The sequence below is a fragment of the Pristiophorus japonicus genome, chromosome 24 (genome assembly GCF_044704955.1).
Source record: "Pristiophorus japonicus isolate sPriJap1 chromosome 24, sPriJap1.hap1, whole genome shotgun sequence".
Classification (NCBI taxonomy): Eukaryota; Metazoa; Chordata; class Chondrichthyes; family Pristiophoridae; genus Pristiophorus; species Pristiophorus japonicus.
This window is the reverse complement of record NC_092000.1, coordinates 10,402,624-10,428,594: the sequence shown is the minus strand read 5'-3', so window position 1 is coordinate 10,428,594 and position 25,971 is coordinate 10,402,624. Positions and strand designations below refer to the sequence as shown.

The window sequence follows — 25,971 nt, the reverse complement described above, 5'->3', positions numbered from 1 at the left end:
ATCTGTACTGGGGCCGGTCAAGTAAACAAAAGATACAGACAATAAAAGCTTGCTCTTGCGGATCTTGGATAGATCAGGACTGCATGAGCACAAACGACACAGATTCCAGAGGAGAATTGTACAGATTAATAGTTTTGCAGTTAACACTACAACACCAAGCAGCAGAGAGGTAGAAAAGGCACACTTACCTCGGCGTGCTGGGCCATGGTGCTCGCTTCCACTGCGTACACCTTCCGCGCTCCTGCCTGCACGGCAAAAAATGATAGAATTCCGGAGCCACAGCCTACGTCTAGTACGACCTGCAAGAGACCAGCATTTACTTATTAATTAGCCATTCAGTAAGGTTATCCAACAATCAGAGATGCTCAGTGAACAAAGCAGCACCCACAAATGCACCTTCTAGATCGGGGGTTGGGCAATTATTTGGACCACTGCTGGACTTGCCCCACTGCTTCGGAGACAATGACCCGCCTCCTGACGTTACATGGGGCAGGGTCAGGCGAGGGGAACGTTTGGCCTTGGCAGGCCGATAGAATCCATTAGCGGATACAGCTTGCAGGTCATATTTTTCCTGCGGTTCTAGATAGTGCTGCATTTCACCCCCCATGGGTAAAACAGTTTAATCTGCGGTCCCGTGCAATATAAAATGCACCTCTATTAAGAATTATACATCCCTTCCCCCTCCACATCCACATCTCCTAAAGTCAGCAAAGCAGGTTTATATATTGTTCCAGTCAACCAGAATGTCCCACGAGGCTATTCAACCATCTGGGGCATCACAACTTTCCCATAATTCTATCCACATACTTTTCCAGCAATATGGAGCTCCAACTATGCCCTGTTCCCTCACAGCCTTGGATGACGTGGCCCATTGCAGCATAGCCCATCTCCCTAGGCGAGAACAGCTTTCAGCACAGACCAGATCGTTCAGTGACTAAACATATTGCCCGATGCACCACACATTTATTCACTGACCTATCTTGCGCATCTTTATCCTCCTTTCCCCCCACCAACACATTTTATACGGAATCCAGTTTTATATATATATATTTTTAAGAAGGCAGGAGTAAAGCTGCTTGTCTGCACGCTTTGCATTATAAAGGCAACTGCAAAACCACAGTGGTTATTACTTCAGCTTACCACACAGGCAAACTGCAATTCGACAGATCTCATTTCCCATTAGGATCAGCAGACGCAGTGTGTCATTTGCAGTATGGCACCTTTGCCAAGATAGAGACTTGGTATAGCACGTCATGGCATGAAAGACAGGCTGCTCATTTCAACTCCCACACAACCAACCTTCCTCAGTGCTTACTTTGTCTTTAAAATCTGCATGGTTTTGGAGTATTGCCCTTTGGTAGGTGCCTGTCCGTATGTAGTCTTGCATCATATTCTGTTGTTGCGACAAGTATCCGTAGAACTGCAAGAGGACAGAGACTTAAAAACTCAGTCTGAAGTAAATAAGTATTTTCTTTAAATTAAATATGTAGATTGTTATAACAATAAATTAGTTATTGTGCTTTTTAAAAATTCATTCACGGGATGTGGGCGTCATTGGCAAGGCCATCATTTATTGCCCATCCACAATTGCCCTCGAGAAGGTGTGGTGAGCAGCCTTCTTGAACTGCTGTAGTCTGTGTGGCGAAGGTATCATACGGCAACTGGCACGTGGGTCTTTATTGCCAGAGGGTTGGAGTACAAGAGTAAGGAAGTCTTGCTACAATTATACAGGGCTCTGGCGAGACCACACTTGAAGTACTGTGCACAGTTTTGATTGCCTTATCTGAGGAAGGATATACTTGCTTTAGAGGCGGTGCAACAAAGGTTCACTAGATTGATACCCAGGATGAGAGGGTTGTCTTATGAGGGATTGAGTACATTGGGCCAATAATATTTGGAGTTTAGAAGAAAGGGAGGTGATCTAATTGAAACATGCAAGATTCCAAGGAGGATTGACAGGATTAATGCAATGAGTTTCGCGAATAAGGCGGATGAGCTAAGAGCACAGGTAGACACTTGAGTGTATGACATTATAGCCATCACAGAAACATGGCTGAAAGAGGGGCAGGTTTGGCAGATCAATATTCCTGGCTACAGGATTTTGAGATAAGATAGAGAGGGGGGTAAAAAAGGGGGAGGGAGTTGCGGTACTGATTAAAGAAACTATTACAGCAGTGAGGAGGGAATGATATAGAAACATAGAAAATAGGTGCAGGAGTAGGCCATTCGGCCCTTCGAGCCTGTACCACCATTCAATGAGTTCATGGCTGAACATGCAACTTCAGTACCCCATTCCTGCTTTCTCGCCATACCCCTTGATCCCCCGAGTAGTAAGGACTACATCTAACTCCTTTTTGAATATATTTAGTGAATTGGCCTCAACTACTTTCTGTGGTAGAGAATTCCACAGGTTCACCACTCTCTGGGTGAAGAAGTTTCTCCTCATCTCGGTCCCAAATGGCTTACCCCCTTATCCTTAGACTGTGACCCCTGGTTCTGGACTTCCCCAACATTGGGAACATTCTTCCTGCATCTAACCTGTCTAAACCCATCAGAATTTTAAACGTTTCTATGAAATCCCCTCTCATTCTTCTGAACTCCAGTGAATACAAGCCCAGTTGATCCAGTCTTTCTTGATATGTCAGTCCCGCCATCCCGGGAATCAGTCTGGTGAACCTTCGCTGCACTCCCTCAATAGCAAGAATGTCCTTCGGAGACCAAAACTGTACACAATACTCCAGGTGTGGCCTCACCAAGGCCCTGTACAACTGTAGCAACACCTCCCTGCCCCTGTATTCAAATCCCCTCGCTATGAAGGCCAACATGCCATTTGCTTTCTTAACCGCCTGCTGTACCTGCATGCTAACCTTCAATGACTGATGTACCATGACACCCAGGTCTCGTTGCACCTTCCCTTTTCCTAATCTGTCACCATTCAGATAATAGTCTGTCTGTTTTTACCACCAAAGTGGATAACCTCACATTTATCCATATTATACTTCATCTGCCATGCATTTGCCCACTCACCTAACCTATTCAAGTCAGAGAGATCATCAAATGAGGCTATATGGGTCGAATTGAAAAATAAAAAAAAGGGGCACTCACACTGCTGGGTGTGTATTATAGACCCCAGACAGTGGGAGGGAGATAGAGGAGCAAATATGTAGGCAAATTGCTGTGAAGTCTAAAAGCCATAGGGTAGTAATAGTAGGGGATTTTAACTATCCAAATATTGATTGGAACAAATTTAGTGTGAAGGGTATGGAGGGTGCAGAATTCTTGACATGCATTCAAGAGAACTTTTTTTAGTCAGTATGTAGCAAGCCTAACATGAGAGGGTGCGGTCTTGGATTTAGTTCTGGGGAATGAAGCTGGGCAGGTTGAAGGGGTATTAGTGGGGGAGCACTTGGGTGCCTGTGACCATAATTCAGTCAGATTCAAGCTGGTTATGGACAAGGACAAGAATAGGCCTGGAATAAAAGTTCCGAATTGGGGAAAAGCTCATTTTGCTAAGTTAAGGAGTGATTTGGCCATAGTGGACTGGAAACAGCTACTTGTGGGTAAATCAGTGTTGGAACAGTGGGAGGCATTTAAGAAGAAGGAGATCCGAAAGGCTCAGGCCAAACATGTACCCTTAAAGAAAAAGGCTGGGAAAAATAATTCTAGAGCCCCCTGGATGTCTAGGGACTTACAGGGGAAGATTAAGAAAAAAAAAAGGACTCTTATGTCATACACCAACAGCTAAATACTTTAGAATCTTGAGGAATATAGAAAGTTGAGGGGCAAAATTAAAAGGATATTAGGAATGCTAAGAGAGCACGAGAAATTCTTGGCCAGTAAAATTAAGGAAAACCCTACGATGTTCTAATAAATATATTAAGAGTAAGAGGATAACTAAAGAAAGGGTAGGGTCTATTAGAGACCATGAGGGTAATGTGTGTGTGGAGGCGGAAGATGTTGGTAGGGTTCTTAACAAATACTTTGTATCCGTTTTCACAAAGGAAAGGAGTAATACAGATACTGCTATCGAGGAGGAGTGTGATATTCTGGATGAAATAAAAGAGAGGGGAAGTTTTAAGGGGTTTAGCAGCTATGAAAGTAGGTAAGTCCCCAGGCCCGGATGAAATGCATCCCAGGCTGTTGAGCGAAGTAAAAGGAAGAAATAGCAGAGGCCTTGACCATCATTTTCCAGTCCCCTTTGGATCTGGGCATGGTGTCAGAGGATTGGAGGACTGCTAATGTAGTACCCTTGTTTAAGAAGTTATGTTGAGAAAAGGATAGGCCGAGTAATTACAGGCTTGTCAGCCTAACCTCAGTGGTGGGAAAATTATTGGAAAAAATCCTGAAAGACAGGATAAATCTGCATTTGGAAAGGCAAGGATTAATTAGGGACAGTCAGCACAGATTTGTTAAGGGAAGATAGTGTTGGACTGACCCGATTGAATTTTTTGAGGAGGTAACTAAGAGGGTCGATGAGGGTACGTACGATGTAGTATATATGGACTTTAGCAAGGCTTTTGATAAGTTCCCACATGAAGGTTAAAGCCCATGGGATACAGGGCAAAGTGGCAAGTTGGATCGAAAATTGGCTTGGAAGTAGGAAGCAAAGGGTAATGATTGATGGATGTTTTTGTGACTGGAAGGATGTTTCCAGTGGGGTTCCGCAGAGCTCAGTATTGGGTCCCTTGCTTTTTGTGGTATATATCAAACGATTTAGATTTGAATATAGGGAGGATGATTAAGAAGTTTGAAGGCAACACTAAAATTGGCTGTGTGGTTGATAATGAAGAGGAAAGTCATGGGCTGCAGGAGGATATCAATCTACTGGTTAGGTGGGCAGAGCAGTGGCAAATGGAATTTAATTCAGAGAAGTGTGAGGTGATGCAGTTTGGGAGGGTTAATAAGGAAAGGGTATACACGTTAAGCGGTAGGCCACTTAATAGTGTAGATGAACAAAGGGACCTTGGAGTGCTTGTCCACAGATCCCTGAAAGTAGCAAGCCACGTGGATAAGGTGGTTAAGAAAGCAGATGGAATGCTTGCCTTTATTGGCCGAGGCATAGAATACAAGAGCAGGGAGGTTATGCTTAAATTGTATAATACTTGATTAGGCCACAGCTGGAGTATTGCGTGCAGTTCTGGTTGTCGTATTATAGATGGGACATGATTGCACTAATTATGTTGATTGAGGAAGAAATATTGGCCAGGACAACTGGAATAACTGCCCTGCTTTTCTTCGAAATAGTGCCACGGGATCTTTTACGTCCACCTGAGAGAGCAGATGGGGCTTCGGTTTAACGTCCCATCCGAAAGACGGCACCTCCGACAGTGCAGTGCTGCACTGGGAGGGTCTTGTTGTTTCTTAGCTCTATTCAAAGTGATTCTACTACTTGATTTTCAGAGCCAAGATCCTTTCTCTGCTGTCTTTATCCCATTGTTTATCATCAGGGATAACCTCCCCCTTCTTTTCCAGTTTTCTCGAGGGCAATTTAGGAATGGGTAATAAATGCTGGCCTTGCCAGCGACACCCACATCTCACGAATGAATAAAAATACTGTTTGAATTACACAGCCCAATATAACACTTCTGCTGAGAAGCATGTTCTCTTATATTCTGTAGCTACATCCCATAATGGATGAAAAATGTAAAAATGGGGACATCAGGTAAGAACTACGATGCCCACCAGTAGCACAGTGGTTATGTTAATGGACTAGTAATTAAGACGCTTGAACATTCAATTCCTGCATCTAAATCATTAATATATATTGTAAATAGCTGGGGTCCGAAGCACTGAACCTTGCGGTACCCCACTAGTCACTGCCTGCCATTCTGAAATAATGATCCAGAGACAGGAGTTCAAATCCCATCATGGCTGCTGGGGAATTTACATTCAATTAAATAAATCTGGAATAAAAAGCTGGTGAACATAAAACTGTCATAAAAAAAACCATCACTAATGTCCTTTAGGGAAGGAAATCTGCTGGCCTATGCGATTCCAGACCCACAGCAATGTGGTTGACTTTTAACTGCCTTCTGAAATGGCCTAGCAAACCACTCAGTTGCATTCAAGGAGGGCAATTAGGTACGAGCAATAAACAACACTGGCTATCTAGGTTTACAAGTGAAAGACAGAAATGCGGCCAAAGTACCAGAAGGTACACCCCAGTAACAGTCAGCGTCTTCAGGAGAGAAAGGAAGAGAAGAAAACTGGGGTGTGGCAGAGGGAAAGAGAGACTAAAATATCAGTAGCTAAAATAGGAGAAAACTGAGGCAAGAATACGGTCATACAATTGCAATACACTCAGTACCTGGAAATACTGCACAGCAGAAGACTCCTCTGTTCGGTCACTGAAGACAGATCGTTCAAGGTTGTGACCTCTGCAGTTTTTCAGAATATTAAAAAAGGAGTAGAACTCTAGAGAGACAGTACAAAAGGAACTGAGCACAGCCAGAACATTTAAACAATGTTTACGAACACTCAGCTATTGCACACACTGAGGGAGGAACACCTGCCATTTTAGTTGAATTTTTTTTGTTGAGGGGACACTTTGAGGAGAAAAGTCCAGCAGCTCTGACGCCAGCCTTCCAACCCCACTAGACCCGACTGTGCAGACTCGGGGCCCCTCTGCAGCTGTGCTGCTCGATAACTGTGGGACCGAAGCAAGGCGGGAGCAACCAGACCCACTAGTCCTGATAAACTGGTAACAGAATAGCACCAGAAATCAGTGGCAAAGCAGCCAACAGTGAATAAAAGCACATGCTAGACGGCCCTCAAAATGGCAGAGTGTCTGGGGGTAGGGAGAGTTTAGAATTGGATGGGTTGGGGGGGGGGGGGGAGAAAGGGAAAGAAAGAAAAGAACCAGAACCAGTCTTGTCCAACATACTATACGGAAAGTACTTAATGTCTGTAAAAGATTTCCCACAGAGGGAGATTCCTTCTTAGCCTGCTGGTTTTAAACTCCAATAGGTATGGGCAGTAAATGCTGGCCTTGCCAGTGAATGAATTTTTAAAAAGTTGATATTTATTGTGTTTTAAAAAAGTGTTCTTGGGTTGTGAGCAACAAGACAGCATTTCTTGCCCGCCCCCATTTTCCCCAAGGGCATGAAGAGTTCATTTGGCCATTCGTAGATTTTTATGTTATGCTGATAGATTTAGATGAGGAAAGACAGGAGGAGGCTCGAAGGGAGCATAAATGCCGGCATGGACTGGTTGGGCCGAATGGCCTGTTTCTGTGCCTATGTAAACCATGATGGGATTTGACCTCGTTCTCTGGGATGCTGGTCCGGACCATAACCACTGCCGCTCCTGGTGACAAGAGTGCTCCAGGTTGACAGACAGGCCTCAGCAGGTTAAGTCCAATTCAAGAAAAAAAAACTATCAATTTCTTTCAATCCAATTCTATCGGATTAAACATGGTCGTGACTCAGTCGTCACCTGGGCATCTCCCCTGTGCTAGGGCAATCTCTGCCAACAGCAGCAGGGGCAATGACCAATGGGCAGGTTCCTAGAACAAACATTTCAAACATTATCAAACCCACGTTACATAATTTACAAAAGCAAAATATTGGATGCTAAAAATCTGAAAAATAAACAGAAAAGGCAGAGAACACTCAGCAGATCGGGCAGCATCTGTGGAAAGAGAAAGAGTTAAAGTTTCAGGTCCGAGACCCTTCGTCAGTTATATTCAACCGGAAACGTTAACTCTGTTCCTCTCCACAGATGCTGCCTGACCCGCTGAGCCTCCCCAGCATTTTCTATGTTGTTATGCTACGTTTTTATGTCTTGAACCAACGCAGTACTGGTTTCATTCCCCAAGACAAAATTGTACTAGTGAGACACAGCCCTTACCATTCTGTGATGGAAATTGCAGTAGGACACTGCTACATCCTAACGTGATGATGAAGGACTGTTTGCCGACCCGACTGCATTCCGTTTCCCTATTCACTGCACATTTAAACACACAGACCGTTTCATCTGTAGGAGTAGAGAGTCCATATCAAGATACACACAGTACAGCAATTAACATCTAAAATCTTCCCCATGCAGGTGTTCCCATACCTACAGAAATATAGGAGCACGATTCTGTAGTCTAAAAGCACCAGTGCCCGCACTGATGTTACTGTAATCTGCACTGGGAACAGAATACACTCCAGTTAATCGTTCACATGTGTTTTTCCACCATACAGCAGAGGACGTTTGGCAGAGAGTTACAAAGCGTTAATTCCACTGGTGGCCTCCAGCTGCCAGGGCAGACTTTATACACAAATACCTGGGGAAGGTCAGGGGCACGCACACACACACACATCGATGCGCTCCTCTCCCTAGTCACAGGTGCCAGTAGAGAAACATAGTTCAGCTGCTGCTTCTTTGGGAGCACTCCCGAACATGTTCTCAACCTCTACCCTGATCTAAAGGCAAGTTTCGTGGAAGACCTCGAGTCCTCGGTTCCTTTACACTTTAAAAACTTCCCCAAACTCAATTCGAATGAGTTGCGAGCGTGAGGCAAGAACACACGACTCCTGCACCTTCAGTGAGTCCCCCATCCCCTGTGAATGACAACAAACCCCAAATTAGTGAATGTAAAATGAATCCAGCTATATCTTCGTAATGGTAAATTCCTCTGCCCAGATTACAACTCTTCCTGCATTGAATCAGTTCCATTCTGTATCTCACGCTCCAGGAATAGCAGACACAAATTCAACTCAACAATTTACAAGATACCGTGTCGCAGAAAGCATGCCCCGTTAATTGTGGGCTCTTGATTAAAGTTGCAGTAGTCAATTAGCAAGGATGGTCCTTGGTCTCCCCACCCCCCAAACTCACCATTACATCAAGGCTCCCAACTGAATCACAAACTGACAAGAGCAGTTACCTCAAAGACTGCCTTTTATTAACAAGAGTACCTGGGGAGAAGGCGCAATATCGAGGGGAAAAATTCCTCGGACACATTTTTGCAAGATTGAGTGCATAGAACAAAGTGCTTCTAAATTTAAAAGTCACTGGACAAGTGGAATGAAGCTTTGTACAGAAAATGAATTCATCCACAGTGGAATTTAAGTGCCAACAGGAACATGGTTGTTTACATCTGGAGTTGAGATTCCTTTACATTTATAATAAAAATCAGTCCCGGTAGTTCTGTGAACCAGCACAAGGGTCTATCCCTCCATCAGAGACGGTGACTGAGGGTCCACACCAAGGGACTGGGGGGCAGGGGCAATAAACTAAGTGGATGGAACAAGTGGCATAATATTTAACTCATCTCATAGGTGGTCCCTTGAGTCAAGGAGGACTTGCTTCCACGCCAAAAATGTTCACAGGTGTTTCAACAAAGGACCTAATATTCCAGATCCCGAACTAAATCCTGAAGGGTGGAAGATGCCCGTGTGTGGATTTTTTTTCCAAAAAACGTGTGGTGGCCGTTGCACACCAGCCACCACACGGGCTTGACAGAGCTAGGTCTTGGTCCAGTGACAAGGGTTAACCAGGATGACTGGAGACCAGCTCTGCTGCACAGGCCTAGTGCGCACACATTGCAGTGTGGGCTGGCCTGTGCTGACCCTGGGCCCTCACTTCTACCGGGCCCCGATCACGTCCCTCTACAATCTCTCGCCGCTCCTTCGCCCCGACCTCGCCGCTCCTGCAGTACCTGCCCACGCTCCAATCACCGACCTGGATCTTGATGACGTCCAATCCAATCGCCCTCTTTGCTGCCGTTGCTCTCCTGCTCCAGCACATGCTGCTCCCTGGAGTGGTATGCCGCATTTAACTAAAGCTGGGGCGAGCACCTACACAGGTTACAACAAGCAGGATGTTTTGCAATACCTCGATAGAACTGTAGTAGCCGTGGGGGAGGGAGGGGGGTTTACAGAATTAACAGCAACTCACACACAATACATTCCCAAACAGAATTAACACAGGCTCCCAGATACACATTATCACAGGTAATATCCTCCATCAGCCAGAAAAATAAACCTATTGTACCTGAGCCGAGCTGACACACACTACACAAACCAGAGCTGGCCATCTCTAGCTGAAAAATCCAGAATGATCCGGAATCCAGACAATCCAGACAGGGTAGTCCAGAATCCGCAAGATATTCCAGAATCCGGACACCCTGCCAAACCGTTACCGCTGCCAGACAGGCCAAGGGAAAAGTCAATAAATGAAATCCAACTAACAACAATTGCAAGAATAAAAACTCTAATCCTACCAGTTCCTGGCCAGGTCTTCAGTCACCGCACCGCTGCTCCTGGGTCTACGCGCAAGTCCCTGGCCAGAACCAACCAAACGCTGCGCACAAGTCCCCTTCGGCCATCATAGGCAGTCCCTCGAGGTCGAGGATGACTTGCTTCAACACTAAAAATGAGTATTCAGGCGACTGATGAACTCATTTTAAACGGTGGAAGATGCCTGTGCGTGAATTCTTTTAACGTGGGGTGGCCGTTGCACACCAGCCGCCACACGGGCTTGACGGAGCTAGGTCTTGGTCCAGTGGCGAGGAGGTCCAAGACGACTGGAGACCAGGCTCCGCCACATGTGCCAATACATATATACACACACACACACACAAACTCAAACATATTCCTACTGTCCTCCTTCCCACAGGACCTTTCTCTAGATGGAATTCATAGTACGCAATGTGAGTCTCACGCCCTCAGCCTCAGGTGTACAGGGCATCAGACTACCTTCCAAAACATAAAAAGATACAAAAACAACAGAGGGAGACTTATGATGCTGTGCGAAGAAGCGAGGACTACAAGGCCTGCGAAGAGAAGAACTACAAAATGACGTCAAAAAACCGGAAATATCAGAACCTGGGCCCAGGCATTTCTGGACTCAAAATGCGCCTCTGACGTTCCGAAATCAAGAAATACCCGAATCTGGGCTCGGGCGTTTCTGGACTTCGGATATCAGAAACACGTTCAAAACTCCTGAAAAACATCCACGTCTAGAACGGCCTCGGTCCCGAGGGTTCCGGATTTTAGGTGCTCCACCTGTACATATTATACAAAAAAAAAAATCACTAGAGGATGTTTCACATTAACCATGTAAAGATAGATTGTTTAAGCTTTGCTCAAACTCCATTTATATAGTGCCGGTCACAACCTCAGGATCGTCCCAAAGTACTTTACAGCCAATGATGTACTCGAAGTGTAGTCACTGTTGTAATGTAGTAAAAGTGGCAGCCAATATGTGCACAGCAAGCTCCCACAAACAGCAGTGTGATAATGGCCAGATAATCTGTTTTAGTGATGTTGATTGAGGGATAAATATTGGCCGGGGCACCAGGGATAACTCCCCTGTTCTTTTTCAAAATAGTGCCGTGGGATTTTTTTTACATCCACCCGAGAGAGCAGATGGAGCCTTGGTTTAATGTCTCATCTGAAACTGGGAGTGTCAGTCTGGATTTATCTGATCAAGTCCCCGGAGTGGGACTTGAACCCACAACCTTCTGACTCGGGCAAGTGTGCTGCCCACTGTCAAAATCTCGACCTCCGAAAAGAATGACTCCGACACTTTCAGCTCCGGCAGAAGTTTCTTTAATTTACTTGCTAGCAAGGGGCAGGTTACACTCAGTCAATGGCTAAGTGAACACCTCCGCAATGGTACAGTTTCACAAGATATTTATACAGTAAAACACAAGTTATGGTCTCTCCCAGTGTATTGGCTTTGTCTCGCAGTCAGTGAATACAGATAGAGAGTTAATTACTACACCCTTGTCCTGACATGGTTTCCAGATATTTCCTTTTGTCAGGGTTATTAGTTGGCCAGCCGGCCATTACTCCATGAGAGTGTGGTAGTGAGCTATTACCTGTCTTGCATTGTGTCAGGATTGTTCAGTTTCCTAGTCAGTTATCTGTTTGCATCAAATGGATGAGGTCTCTACAAGAGATAATGGCTGGTGGTTTGAGTACTTCGAAAAGGGTGGGGTGGCATGGAACTTGTGTCGTATAGACAATAGGAGAGCACCATGGGGGAGGGGGGGTACTTGTCTCGGCATGACTTGTCTTCTAGCTGTCTGATGGCCATCAGCCATCTCAAACCAGGTTTAACTGTTTATGCAAGCTCACTGCTTTTATGCAGAAAGTTCTGGAAAGACCAGGACTCCATTTTGTTATATATTGCAAAGGGCACACAAATACCATATGGTATCAGCTTAGATAAAAATAAATTTCCACACCACTGAACTGCCACGGTTGGCTGGAGTACTGTCCACAGCTCCCACTGAAAGCGCAAAGCAAGGCTGCTCAGTACTGCACTCTTCGGCTTTCAATCCCTGGCGCAGTGTTGCCACAGTGACTCAGACACCCGCACACTTTGGCCTGAACGTACAAAAGGATCTAGCAGGAGGGGAGAGCGCGCGCAAGAGGGAAAACATTTGCCATGTTCTGTGTACCGTGTGAGGTCCCAGCTTTCCTCATTTGTTTCTGCAATCCAGACACCTGGCTCAGAAACAAATCCAACATTTCCAGGTTCAATCAATCATTCAGCTAATGGAGATCCAATTTTCAAAGCAGGATTCTTTTCTAACTTCCCAGGGGATGATTCATTCCAAGATTTAAGTCAATCTTTTACATTTCTATCCTCTTTTGTTCCCTGCTATTTCACCCAATTTAACAGAGCGCTCATGACTGCCGAAACCCTTAAAATAGAGTTCAAATACAGATCAGCCACGATCTCGTTCCATGAGGGGAGAAGTTCGAGGGGCTGAGTGGCCCTCTGTTCCTATGGTGTTTGCAGCCAAGGCTACAGGCACGCACCCTGCTCCTGGATCAATGCCTGAATAGGCAACAAGCCAGGGGGCATTTGGATTTGGGGGGGGGGGGGGGTGGGGGGAGCGCGGTGTAGGGTTCACAGGTCTTCCTCCTCTAGAAGGTGAACTTACCAGGACCCCAACCTGCACCCACCCACTGAGCCTTGGCATTCTTCACTTCACCGATGCCCAGTGCCATCCTGGATTTCAAGAACCCTTCACTTCAGATAGGAGGAAAGATTGGATAGGCTGGGGTGGTTTCCTTTGGAACAGCGGATACGGAAGATGAGATTTAATCGAGGTGTATAAAATGATGAGGGGCCTAGATACAGTGGATAGGAAGGACCTATTTTCCTTCGCAGAGATTTCAAGGAATTGGTAGAAGGATTAGAGAAGAGTTGAGGAGAAGTTGAGTGGTGGGGGTCTGCAACTCACTGGCTGAAAGGGTGGTAGAAACCCTCATCGCATTTAAAAAATACTTGGATATGCACTTGGTGACGTAACCTGCAGGGCTATGGACCGAGAGCTGGAAAGCTCCTTTTCGGACGGCGTGGATACAATGGGCCTGATGGCCTCATTCCGTGTCGTAAACTTATACGATCGATCAACTACTCCAAAACTCTAACACGAGGGCAGCGGACTCGTAAGGGAGTCACTATTTACAAGAAGTCACAGATCTTGTACTTAAAAAAAAAAAAGTTACAGATGGTTAAAGAGAGCGATGTGTTATGAATATTAGAATACTGGAAAAAAAATATACCCTGGGAAACAGCGTTCGATCTATTAACAGTCTGCTGAGCAGAGCATCAACGAATGAGACACTGATCATCCATCTGACTCAATATGAAGCTTCCCTGGGATCATCGTTTCTTTCAGAAGCAAGTATTCCCCCAAACCAAGCTCCATTCTCACTGCTTCGAGATTTAATGAAGGAGTGAGTACTGCAGTTTGGAATTACTTGCTGCTGCTCGTGATTGGCCAGCTCGTTCTCCACATTCAGCTTCTAGCCATCAAGCAGATTTATGTGGCATCATTAAAAGAACTCCACACTGGCTAAAGTTATTATACAGACTCCTGCAGCACATAATAAACTGGTTGATTCTACAGAGAGATCGATCGCATAACAACTCCACACAAAAAGCACGAGCAATCCATTGCACTGCCCAGTACAAGTCTACGCGATAGATCCACGCGCACAGGAGACACTGCACAAGACACTGGGAAAGTACATCTCTGCATCACTGCCATCCCATACTGGCAGACTAATGTGTGCTGCTGCCAAAGATTACATCTAGAGAAACTATTTTGTCTGGAACTGCCCCCCCTCCCCACCCCCGTGGCTCGGCATTTCTTTGCAGCCGACTGTTCTGCAACCATTAAATGCAAATGTTCACATTCAGGATAATCAGGCAGTCAGGCCCAGCCCTGTCGTTGTCTCAGAATAAAGACCAACAGATGTGGAAGCAAAATACATTCTGCAAAAGGTCAATAAAAATGAGAATAATCGAGGAGACACAGCTGTCACAAGGCCAAGACTTTAACTCACTTCAGAGCTTTGAGGGGGGGGGGGGAAAAGAGAAAGAAGAAAAGAACCATTCACTCCGCTTTAGAGGAACCAGAGAAGCTTCTCCTTCCAACGTAATGCCACCTGACTATTTCTCCAAATGACAAGCATTTAAATAGATCAGGAATGCTCAAAACTTTTATTTTTAAACTTACCAATGTCAGTTTCTCAGCCAAGTTTTCAGTTACTTTCTGAACTTTTGTTACTGGTTCTATCCAGAAAAGATCCCAGTACACAGGGTTTGTCAAGGTAATAAAGGTTGCCTTTTAACGAGGAGATCCCGAAATCTCCGCATCATTGTGCAGTTTGAGAAAAGCTGCCCTTTTTGAATAGATGCGTGGTAATCACCGTGACACAACGAATGATCTTTGAAATCTGCGATCAGGGTACGGGCCATGAGTGAACAGATGTGCGTCTGGAAAGCACGGATACAAACACTGACAACACAATCAGAACCAAGAAAAAGGAGTATGGGAATTTTATTCCTGAACAGAGTGCATCAAGTCCTGATTTCAAAGTGCTGGAGCCGGAAAACATTAAAAAAATACTTGCATCTTATACGCCTTTCACAGCCACTGGACGCCCCAAAGCGCTTTACAGCCAATGAAGTACTTTTTGAAGTACAGTCATTGTTGTATAGTAGGGAAAGGCGGCAGCCAATTTGCAAACAGCAAGCTCCCACAAACAGCAATGTGATAATGACCAATAATATGTTTTAGTGATGTTGATTGAAGGATAAATATTGGCCCCAGGACACCGGGGATAACTCCCCTGCTCTACTTCAAAAGAGTACCATAGGATCTTTTACGCCCACCGGTTTAACGTCTCATCCGAACGACTGCACCTCCGACAGTGCCGCACTCCCTCAGCACTGCATTGGGCGTGTCAGCCTAGATTTGTGTGCTCAAATCTCTGACACACACACACACACGATCCCAAAAGGACTGTCAAAGAAAGATGCTTTTTAAAATAAAGGGGGGGTTCTTTAGTCAGATTACAATAAAAGCAGCACAAACGCAAAACTTTAGCAGGTAACACACCAGAGAGCAGCCTGATCGGAAAGGAAGCCTTTCTTTGGCACACAGAGCCTACCAAACGGCTCATCAGACACTGCGGTGAAACAGAAGCCTCCAATGCATCAGGTGCTGCCTACCATCGTGTCCGTGCCTTAAATCGTCATGGGAGTTTGACCCAACGCCGAGGACGCCACCCAATATTAGTCTTCGTTCCGGCTTCGCATTCAATTGCCACTGTACTGCGGCACACAGAGTGGAACAAAGTGCTCAGTGACTCTCAGCAGAAGCTGGCGTGAGCCTCTTTTGCAGTGACTGCATCCAAGACAAAGCCTCTTTTAAAAACGATTTGCATTTCCATCAAAGTTAATACGTCGCAGCTGCGGAAGATTTTATAAAGCGATTTCCCTAGAATCCCGCAGGAAGCAGAGCCCTCGCTCCTGCACGGTCACCTGCAATAGCTCACACGGCAAGTCAGCTTTAGGGTTCACTCTTCATATCCACCCAATGTTCCAACTACTACTTCGCAATGTTTCTTCCATAAAGACCACAGACCTGGTTTCGAAGCACAGTACTACTTTGTTCCTGACCTAATTCATCCAGCGCCTAGCTGCGGTACTGCAACAGGCTACCCGCACACGGATATCTAAATATTTCCCGCAGAGTCAGTGCCACTGCGCTGGACGCTCAAATCTGTTCATCATGCACTCTAGAATAAGCCCATTATCACAGCCCCAGGGTGCGTGTCCCTGGCCAATGCCAGAGGCTGAGCCAGACCATTCACAACCCTACCATCCTATCGGACTCTGAAATGAGCTTCCAGTCACATATTCGCCCGATCACCAAGACCACTTACTTCAACCTCCGTAACATCGACCAACTCCATCCTTGCCTCAGCTAATCTGCTGCGGAAACTCTCATCCATGCCTTTGTTACCTCTAGACTCGACTATTCCAACGCTCTACTGACCAGCCTCCAACTTCTGTAAACTTCAGATCATCCATAAACTCTGCTGCCCGTGTCCTAACTCGCACCAAGCCCTGTTCGCCCATCACCTCTGTGCTTGCTGACCTACATTGGCTCCCAGTCCGGCATCATAATTTTAAAATTATCCTGGTTTTCAAATCCCTCCATGCTTCGCCCCTTCCTATCTCGGGAACCTCCTCCAGCCCTACGCTCAGAGATCTCTTCACTCCTACAATTCTGACCTCTTGTGCATCCTTGATTTTAATTGTTCTACCATTGGCAGCCCTACCCTCAGCTCCCTAGACCCAAAACTCTAGAATTCCCTCCTTAAACCTCTCTGCCTCGCTCTTCTCCTTTAAGACACTCCTTAAAATCTACCTCTCTGACCCAACTTTTGGTCATCTGCCCTAATATCTCATGCAGCAGTGTCAAATTTTGTTTGATAACGCTCCTGTGAAGCACCTTGGCAGTGTTTAACTACCGTTAAAAAGGCACTATGTAAAGGCAAGTTGTTGCTTCACCAGAACACCAACACTCTAGAGAATGGGATTAGCAGGGGCTGAGAGGTAGCAAGCATACAAGAACGAACTTGTGTTTCTATAGTGCCTTTCATGACCTCGGATTATAGTCAATTAAGCACTTTTGAAGTGTAGGGAAACACGGCAGCCAATTTGTGCACAGCAAGCTCCCACAAATAGCAATGTGATAATGACCAAATAAGCTTTTTTCAATATAGAAAAAGGAACACACTCGGCATATCAATAAAATAACACACAGCTGGTAAGAGCTACAGGGGCTTTATGCCAGGAAATTAAGACGAGACAATAACCAAGTTCTATTCACCAAATAAATATAGCTCGACTCTCCCAGTCTGCAGAGACAGCTTTAAGTCTGCACAACAGCAGCCCTGGGTTAGAGAAGAAAAACACATCCAAAGTTCTCACTCCTGACCATGCCTGGAAGAGCTGGGTGAAGACAGGACAGGACAGAGCTCAGCTGTGATGGCCGTGCAGTGGAATAGCCTGCTGGTACTTGCCATCAAGGCTCACACAAATAATGGCTAATTTAGTATGGTAATCACAAGTGCACAGGGAACCTGCATCTCAGGAAAGATCGACATCATCAGAAGAGATGAGAGAAAATAAATGCCACCTTTATGGCCCTTATTGCTAAAGGGATCAAGGGGTATGGAGAGAAAGCAGGAAAGGGGTACTGAGGTGAATGATCAGCCATGATCTTATTGAATGGTGGTGCAGGCTCAAAGGGCCGAATGGCCTACTCCTGCACCTATTTTCTACGTTTTCTATGTTTATCACAAACCCACTGTTGTGTAAATAGAGAGTTTGACAATCAAACCATCAGCTTCTCGTGAGTGAGTGTAAGCTGTCTGGATGCACTACAAAATATTTACAACACAGAAACAGACCATTCAGCCCAACAGCTCCGTGCCAGTGTTTAGGCTCCACACGAGCCTCCTCCCACCCCTCTTCATCTAACCCCATCAACGTATCCTTTTATTCTTTTCTCCCTCATGCATTTATCTAGCCTCCCCGTAAATCCATCTATACTATTTGCCTCAACCACTCCCTGCGGTAGCAAGTTCCCCGTTCTAACCACTCACCGGGTAAATGTTTTTCCTGAATTCCCGATCGGGTTTAATTCAGGACTATCTTACATTTATGGCCCCTAGTCGTGGTCTCGCCTGCAAGTGGAAACATCATCTCTACGTCCAACCTTTCAAACCCTTTCATAATCTTGAAGGCCTCTATTCGGTCACCCCTCAGTCTTTTCTTTTCCACAGAAAAGAGCACCCCCCTGTTCAATCATGCAAGCCCAGCTCAGTCAGAAACTCACCATCTAAAAAAGGAGGAATACACAATGAATCAGTCTTTACACACTAACCACCTATTGCTCATTGACACCAGTCTTTTAGTCTCTCTTTCCAATCTATGTCTGCAGGAGAGAGAGAAAAAAAAACTCCCACAGACACTCCTTCCCACACACCCAAGGAGGATAAGACAGCCCTATTTCTGCCAGACTATCAGCAACATTGCGTTGGAGTAGAAATTTCTGAATGTTGATTTTGTAAAACTAGATATAATGTTACTAAGTGTGGTGCAGCCTAGACACTTCCACACATGTGGAATATATTGATCACCTCAAACCATCGAGCATCATGAAAACAGGAGTCTGTCTCTCTGGAAGATACAGGTCACATCCAACATGTGTAACACTCGAGGACTGCTCAATTTCTGATCACCTACCTCCCCCAATGAACTACGAGATTTGCGATTAACCCACAGAGACACACGGTGCTACAGTTAGCAGGGGGTTTAGATTAAATAATGTTGTATGCAGATGCCAGAGAGATCAGGGCAGGATGCTATGGCTTCAAGTCCTTGCATGTGCTCAAACAACTTGCATTTATATTGCATCTTTAATGTAGTAAAAAGTCCCAAGGCGCTTCACAGGACAAAATTTAGCACCAAGTCATACAACATGATATTAGCAGACGTGACCAAAACTTTCAGCAAACTTGTAGGTATTAAAGGAAGAGAGGTATAGCAGAGAGATTTAAGGAGGGAATTCCAGAGCTGAAGGCAGGGCTGCCAATGGTGGAGCGATTAAAATCAGGGATGCTCAGTAGGCCAGAATTGGAGGAGAGCAGAAGGTTGTGGAGCTGGAGTGAATACAGATATAGTGAGGAGGAGGGCGGGGTGAGGACATGGGGGCATTTGAAATCAAGGATGAGAATTTTTTTTTAAAAAAACGAGATGCTGCCGGAACGGGAGCCAATGTAGGTCAGCGAGAACAGGGGCAATGAGTGAACCAGATTTGATGAGAGTTAGGACACGGGCAGCAGAGTTTTAGATAACCTCAAGCTTACGGAGAGTGGAAGAGACAGACTGGCCAGGAGAGCATTGGAATATTAAGATTATAACATAAATTAGGAGCAGGATTAGACCTTTCGGCCCCTCGAGCCTGCTCTTTAATGAGATCATGGCTGATCTTCGACCTCAACTTCACTTTCTTGCACTGTCCCCAGATTCCCTCAATATCCAAAAATCTAGCGATCTTGATGTCTTGAATATACTCAAACACTGAGCCGCCACAAACTCACCTTCGCAGTGAAGAAATTTCTCCTCATCAGTCCTAAATGGCCAAACCCTTATTCTGAGAATGTGACCTCTGGTTCCAGACTCTTCAGCCAGAGGAATCATTTGGGTAAGCTTTTTAAGACTGTCCCTGTCTGTCAAAGTCCTGTAAGAATTTTGTATGTTTCAATGAGATCACCTCTCATTCTTCTAAACTCTAGAAAATATAGGCCTAGTCTACTCAATCTCTCCTCATAGGACAATCCCTCCATCCCAGGAACCAGTCTGGTGCACCTTTGTTGCACACCCTCTAAGGCATGTATATCCTTCCTTGGGTAAGGAGACCAAAACTGTACACAGTACTCCAGCTGTGATCTCACCAGGGCCCTATATAATTACAGTAAGACAATCTTTACTCTTGTACTCAAATCCTCTTGTAATAAAAGCCAACATACCATTTGCTTTCTTAACTGCTTGCTGTGCCTGCATGTTAACTTTCAGTGATTCATGTACAAGGACACCCAGGTGTAACCAACAAAATGGCCGAGGATGTGGACTATTAAAATCACTACCTAGCTGGAATTCAGAAGAGTGGTACTGAAAGAGAGACTGACTATGTGAATGTTAGACTTAAGTGAATTGTTGTCTGGTCAGAGAAGCAAAGGTTGCTCCTATCTAACCCAACACAATCCTATACCCCCCCAAAAAGAGAATACACGTTTTATAAACATACCTAGAAATATAAATGAACGGGTCTACACCTCCACAAAATGCACAAGTGGCAGCTTAGTTCAGTTAGTAGGACTATTGCCTCCGAGTCAGAGGGCTGTGGGCTCAAGACCCACTCCAGTACTCAAACACAATCTAGACTGACACTGCTGAGCTGCAAGGACCAGGCATCAAACAAAGATCCTGTCTGCCTGCTCCAAGATCCCTTGCCACAGTTCGGAGGAGGGGCTCCCCTGCTACCCTCAGCCAACACGAGAAATAGGTCACGCGACAGCCACTCGAAGTCGCTCGTTACGTGCAAAGTGTTTGGGGCATTTCGGAGCGAGGTGATTAGATGCAATGTAAATGCTCCCTTTTCAGATTTAAAAACTGCCCACAAGGCACAATTCCTGATGTAGAAGACACGTGGCTCCTGCACCCCAGGACACACACCAGCCATGGGGAGGCACTCAGGGCTGCTGGCAGCACCATTACAGTCTCACCCAGCCTGGCGCTCGCAAATAGCTGGCCATTTGGAGGAACAGCGCATCCTTCCCCAAGTGGTTCAAGAAGTTGCTCCCAACTATTAACACAACCCTCCCCCAAAATATAAACTGGAGAGAGAGGCAGCAACGAGAGACAAGGAAAATAACTATAAACAACTTCTTTACGGTTTAGAACTTGTCCTCCACGGTGCCACACTTGCATCTGCTGCAATCACCACCCACCATGTATCAAATTTAAACGATGCAACCCGATCAGGTCTTGTTTAAAAAAAACAGAACACTACCCTCAGAAGTTGCTGGTCTTCAACATCGACTGCCCGCACTCCCATGAGAAAGGCAGTTAGTTCCTCCTGTAACACCCAACACTCTGCGTGCATCAGTCGCTGCTTTTTATTTTGCTGCTTTCCAATCCAAGGGGGGAAAAACCCACACACCAACGGCACCCCAATGTCAGCATATAACACTCCCGGGCCAGGTACAATATGGTTACAGGCACAGCATAGCAGGCTCCACAGCATCCCTCACAAGAGCCCATCACTTGCTGAAAGAGGAGCCAGTGCTTCATTTCAAAAATTACCCCATCTGCCCTCTTCAAACTTTGAAGATCTCAAGACAACTTTTAAGAAGTTGCTTGAGAAAGAGGAACATTAGAGGACATGAAGGATGAGCAGGGATGAGACTTGGTTGCTCATGCAAACAATTACAACGGATTATTCAAATATACACATTAAATGAGAAGTAGATTTCTTTTTGTGAAAGTTATAAAATACTCCCATTAGAAACACCAGGAAAGCCTTTCCTCGACAGCAGCAGAGAATGGCTAGGACCAATCGGGTTACTTTACAGTTCTACATCCCAAAGCAGCCGTGTTTTAAACTGAGGATCAGGTCAGAGGCACATCACAGAGGGGGTAAAAAGGTCCCACCCCATCCCCAGTAATAGAGCTGTATGGCCGTGCAGTGATCTGGAGGTCTCACACAGGCCTTTAAAACAGGAAAAGCACACACATTGGCAATAAACCCCTCCCCACTATTAATAACCACAAACATTCCCTCTCATTTTTATTTTATGTACATGGTCCCTTTCAGTGGCACCAGACACACACAGACGGGGACCTGGGTGTCCACGAATCACAAAGTTAACACGCAGGTACAGCAAGCAATTAAGAAAGCAAATGGTATGTTACAAGAGGATTTGAGTACAAGAGTAAAGACGTCTTACTGCAATTATATCAGGTCCTGGTGAGACCACACCTGGAGTATTGTGTACAGCTTTGGTCTCCTTACCCAAGGAAGGATATACTTGTCATACAGCGAGTGCAACAAAGGTTCACCAGACTGATTCCTGGGATGGGGGGATTGTCCTTTGAAGAAAGATGGAGTAGGCTTGGCCTATATTCTCTAGAGTTTAGAAGAACAAGAGGTGATCTCATTGAAACATACAAAATTATTACAGTGCTCAACAGGGTAGATGCTGGGAGTATATTTCCCCCCTGGCTGGGGAGTCTAGAACCAGAAGTCACAGTCTCAGAATAAGGGGTTGGCCATTTAGGACTGAGATGAGGAGAAATTTCTTCACTCAGAGGGTGGTGAATCTTTGGAATTCTCTACCCCAGAGATCTTTTGAAGGCTCAGTCGTTGAGTATATTCAAGACAGAGATCAATAATTTTTTGGATATTAAGGGAATCAAGGGATTATGGGGACAGTGCAGGAATGTGAAGTAGAGGTAGAAGATCAGCCATGATCTTAAGATCTTACTGAATAGTGGAGTAGGCTCGAGGGGCCGAATGGCCTACTCCTGCTTATGTTCTTATGTAACACCACACCAAAAAGTACAGAAGATGCAGTCATTATCCCATTGCTGTTTGTGGGAGCTTGCTGTGCGCAAGTTGGCTGCCACGTTGCCTACATTACAAGTGACTAACATACCTAAAGTCATTCATTGGCCGTAAAGCGCTTTGAGATGTGCTAAGGTTGAGAATGGGGCTATATAAATGCAAGTCTTTCTTTCACAGTATGAGATCACTTTCTGGTTCAATGCACACAGCCGAGGAAATGGAAGTGAAGTTAATTACACGATACACCCGAAAGCAATTTCCAAATACATGGAATCAGCATCCAGGAACAAATGCAGCATTGGAGCAGCCCGACACACCACTGCAGCAGTGGTGCACACATATCTGACAGACCAGCTCTCACCACATTCAGCTCTGTGGACAATGTATCCATTGCGTTGGAACATTCGGAAAGAGCACTTGTGACTGACGCACTCAGTGACAGCACAACTGCAACCCAGCAAATGCGGACAAACTTGACATCACTGGAATGAAGGCGGCCCAGGAGCCTGACAGAAGTCATCGAGTGCAGGGTCTCTGGATGGGCATTCCTGTGGATCAGTTAAAACGCCCAGGTTCCCTCTCTCAAAAAGGAAGAGACCTGGAGTGAGCTATAACTTAGAACACAAGAACATAAAAATTAGGAGCAGGTGTAGGCCTTACGGCCCCTCGAGCCTGCTCCACCATTCAATATCATGGCTGATCTTCAACCTCAACTCCACTTTCCCACCGATCCCTATAGCCCTGGATTCCCCTAGAGTTCAAAAATCCATCTCTCTCAGGCTTGAATATACACAGACGATTCAGCATCCACAGTCCTTTGGGGTAGAAAATTCCAAAGATTCACAACTCTGAAAAAATTCCTCCTCATCTCGGTCTTAAATGGCCGGGTGATCCCTTTATCCTGAGACTGTGACCCCTGATTCTAGACTCCCCAGCCAGGAGAAACAACCTCTCAGCATCTACCTTGTCAATCTCCCTCAGAATTTTCTATGTTTCAATGAGATCACCTCTCATTCTTCTAAACTACACAGAGTAGAGGCACAATCTCTCTTCAGATCAATCTAGTAAAACCTTTGCTGCACCACCTCCAAGGCATGCATGTCCTTTCTCAGATAAGGAGACCAAAACTGTGCCCAGTACTCCAGGTGTGACTCACCAAGACCCTATAAAATTGTACTAAGTTGTCCTTGCCATTTGCCTTCCTAACTGCTTGCTGAACCTGAATGTTAACTTTTTGCGTTTCCTGTACGAGGGCAGCTAAATCTCTCGGAACACCAATATTTAAGTTTCGCACCATTTAAAAAATATTCTGTTTTTCTATTTTGCATTTATACAGCGCCTTGAATATAGAAAAGACAGCACGAGGCACGAGAGCCATATGGAAAATGGACGCCAAGCCAAAGGACGACAGATTAGGTGGAATGAGAAACATATTTGTGCGTAGGTTCTACTGGTGAAGCCTAGTTGAGGAGCTGATCAGTGGGAGAGCCCAGGGTATCCCGAATCTGCTGCCTTCAATTAGCCTGCAGATGGACCCAGTGCACATTTATTGACTCTGGGTGATGTCAAAACACAACAACAACTACGTTGTTTTTAAAAGACAGCCCAGGCCACCCACAGTCCCCCGTCTTGTCATTGCGGAGTTCCAAGTGATGTTGAAGTATTTATTCTAAAAAAGTAGAAGCATCACTGTTAGGCCCAGGGCTGTATCATGCGCAAACAGGCCAATTATTTGACTAGGAAAGGCAGCGATCTTCTCAGAGATTTAAAGAGCTTTGAATCATGCTATGATGTTCGATATATGTCACAAAGTATCACAGCCTTCTGAAATTGGGTAGCGTCAGGAATCTGTGCATTCTGCAAATGATCAGAGCTGCTATAATTTGACATGAACGCAGCACTCTGCAGGATCGATAACAGGACTGTCAAACTCGGCCTCAATTATTCAAGCTTTCCTCTCTTGTCACCCAATGCTCAGCCCAGTTGCAGCTTTGCAGCCCAGTCCCTTATATTTAATATGACAATCTACTAGAACGAGTTAGCGCCTTCAACTTCCACGCATCACAGGTTGCAGCAACTTCTACAAGTGTTCGGGAATTAACAGTCTCTAAGCAGAATACTGAAGACGCTGAACATCCCAAACAGAAAATGCTGCAGATACTCACTAATAAAACACAAGACAGTTGACATTTCAGGTATAAAACCTTCCTCAGAACTAAGATATTACAGATGCAGCATTTAAGGAGGAATAGAACAAGAGAAAGGGGGGGGGGGGGAAAGGAAGAGAAGGAGATTCACAGACACAAAGACCACACACACAGAAAAATACATAGCATGGCCTGTAAAGTGCTACTGTGGGGAATCAGGAATTGGTTAAACTACAATGGTTCAATTACGAGGAGAGATGATACCATAGTTGTATTCACTGGAATTTAGACAGTATGGGAAGATTTGATCGAGGTGTTCAAGATATTAAGTGCAACAGATGAGGTAGATGGAGAGAAACGATTTCTGCTAGTTGGGGAATCTAGGACTAGGGGTCATAGTCTAAAAATGAGCTAGATTTTCCAGGAATGAAATTAGGAAATACTTCTACATACAAAGCGTGGTAGAAGATTGGAACTCTCTTCCACAAACGGCAGTTGATGCTAGATCAATTGTTAATTTTAAATCAAAGGTATATGGGACAAAGATGGGTATATGGAGTTAGATCACAGATCAGCCATGGTCCCACGGAACAGGCTCGAGGGGTTAAATGGCTTCCTTAACAACTTGTATTTATATAGCATCTTTGACAGTGAAACGTCCCAAGGAGTGTCACAGGAACAAGACAAAAATTTTGACAGAGCCACATAAGGGGAAATTAGGGCAGATGACCAAAAGCTTGGTCCTGTTCCTAAACAGAAGTGATAATGCTCAGGTAAACATGAAATAAAAGACCGACACAAGACAGCGAGCTGAGCACGTTGAATAGGAAGTATGAAAAACTGGCCCAGGTTTACTTCCCAATTCAGAAACACAACGACCTGCAACTAAAAAGCAGCCGGTTAACAGGACAAGATAATTGTCTAGTGATGTTGCTTGAGGGATAAACGGGAGAACTGCTACTCTGTGAATGGAGCCCTGGGATCTTTCACACACAGCCCCGGGGGTTCCTGCGGCGGGACAACCTGCCGGGCTCAGGGGGAGAGGGACGGGCTCCCAGGGCTCCCGCTGTGGGAGATTGCCAGGCCGCAGTTACCTCTCGGGGCGGGATGGCGGGGGTTACGGAGGCCCGGCCGCATCCCCGGGCTGAGGTGAGGAGTGCGGCCGCTGTGCGAGGTGCGAGGCCCGGGACCCCCTCGCTCCCTCCCCCCTGGGGTCCCTCACACACTCACTGCTGTACAGGCTGATGGAGCCGCTGTCCTGGCCGCTCCTGATCTCCAGGCGGAGCGGCTGCTGGTCCGAGTGCCGCTGGATCTCGCCGTTCTGGTCGCCGATCGACACCAGCCGCACGCCCGGGAACACCGTGGCGGCCATTTTATGGA

At 45.6% G+C, this 25,971-nt stretch overlaps 1 protein-coding gene across 2 annotated transcripts in view; it reads right to left on the bottom strand.

Moving 5' to 3' along the window:
• carm1 (coactivator-associated arginine methyltransferase 1) overlaps positions 1 to 25,971 on the bottom strand; it is a 75,767-nt gene extending 49,796 nt beyond the window's left edge. For both annotated transcript variants that reach the window (XM_070867222.1, XM_070867223.1), the window contains exons 1-5: positions 25,822 to 25,971; positions 7,849 to 7,974; positions 6,308 to 6,414; positions 1,316 to 1,420; positions 189 to 299 (exon numbers count right to left, since the gene is read on the bottom strand). In XM_070867222.1, coding sequence (XP_070723323.1) covers positions 189 to 299; positions 1,316 to 1,420; positions 6,308 to 6,414; positions 7,849 to 7,974; positions 25,822 to 25,963 — 591 coding nt within the window. In that variant the 5' untranslated portion in view covers positions 25,964 to 25,971. The remainder of the gene's footprint in view (positions 1 to 188; positions 300 to 1,315; positions 1,421 to 6,307; positions 6,415 to 7,848; positions 7,975 to 25,821) is intronic.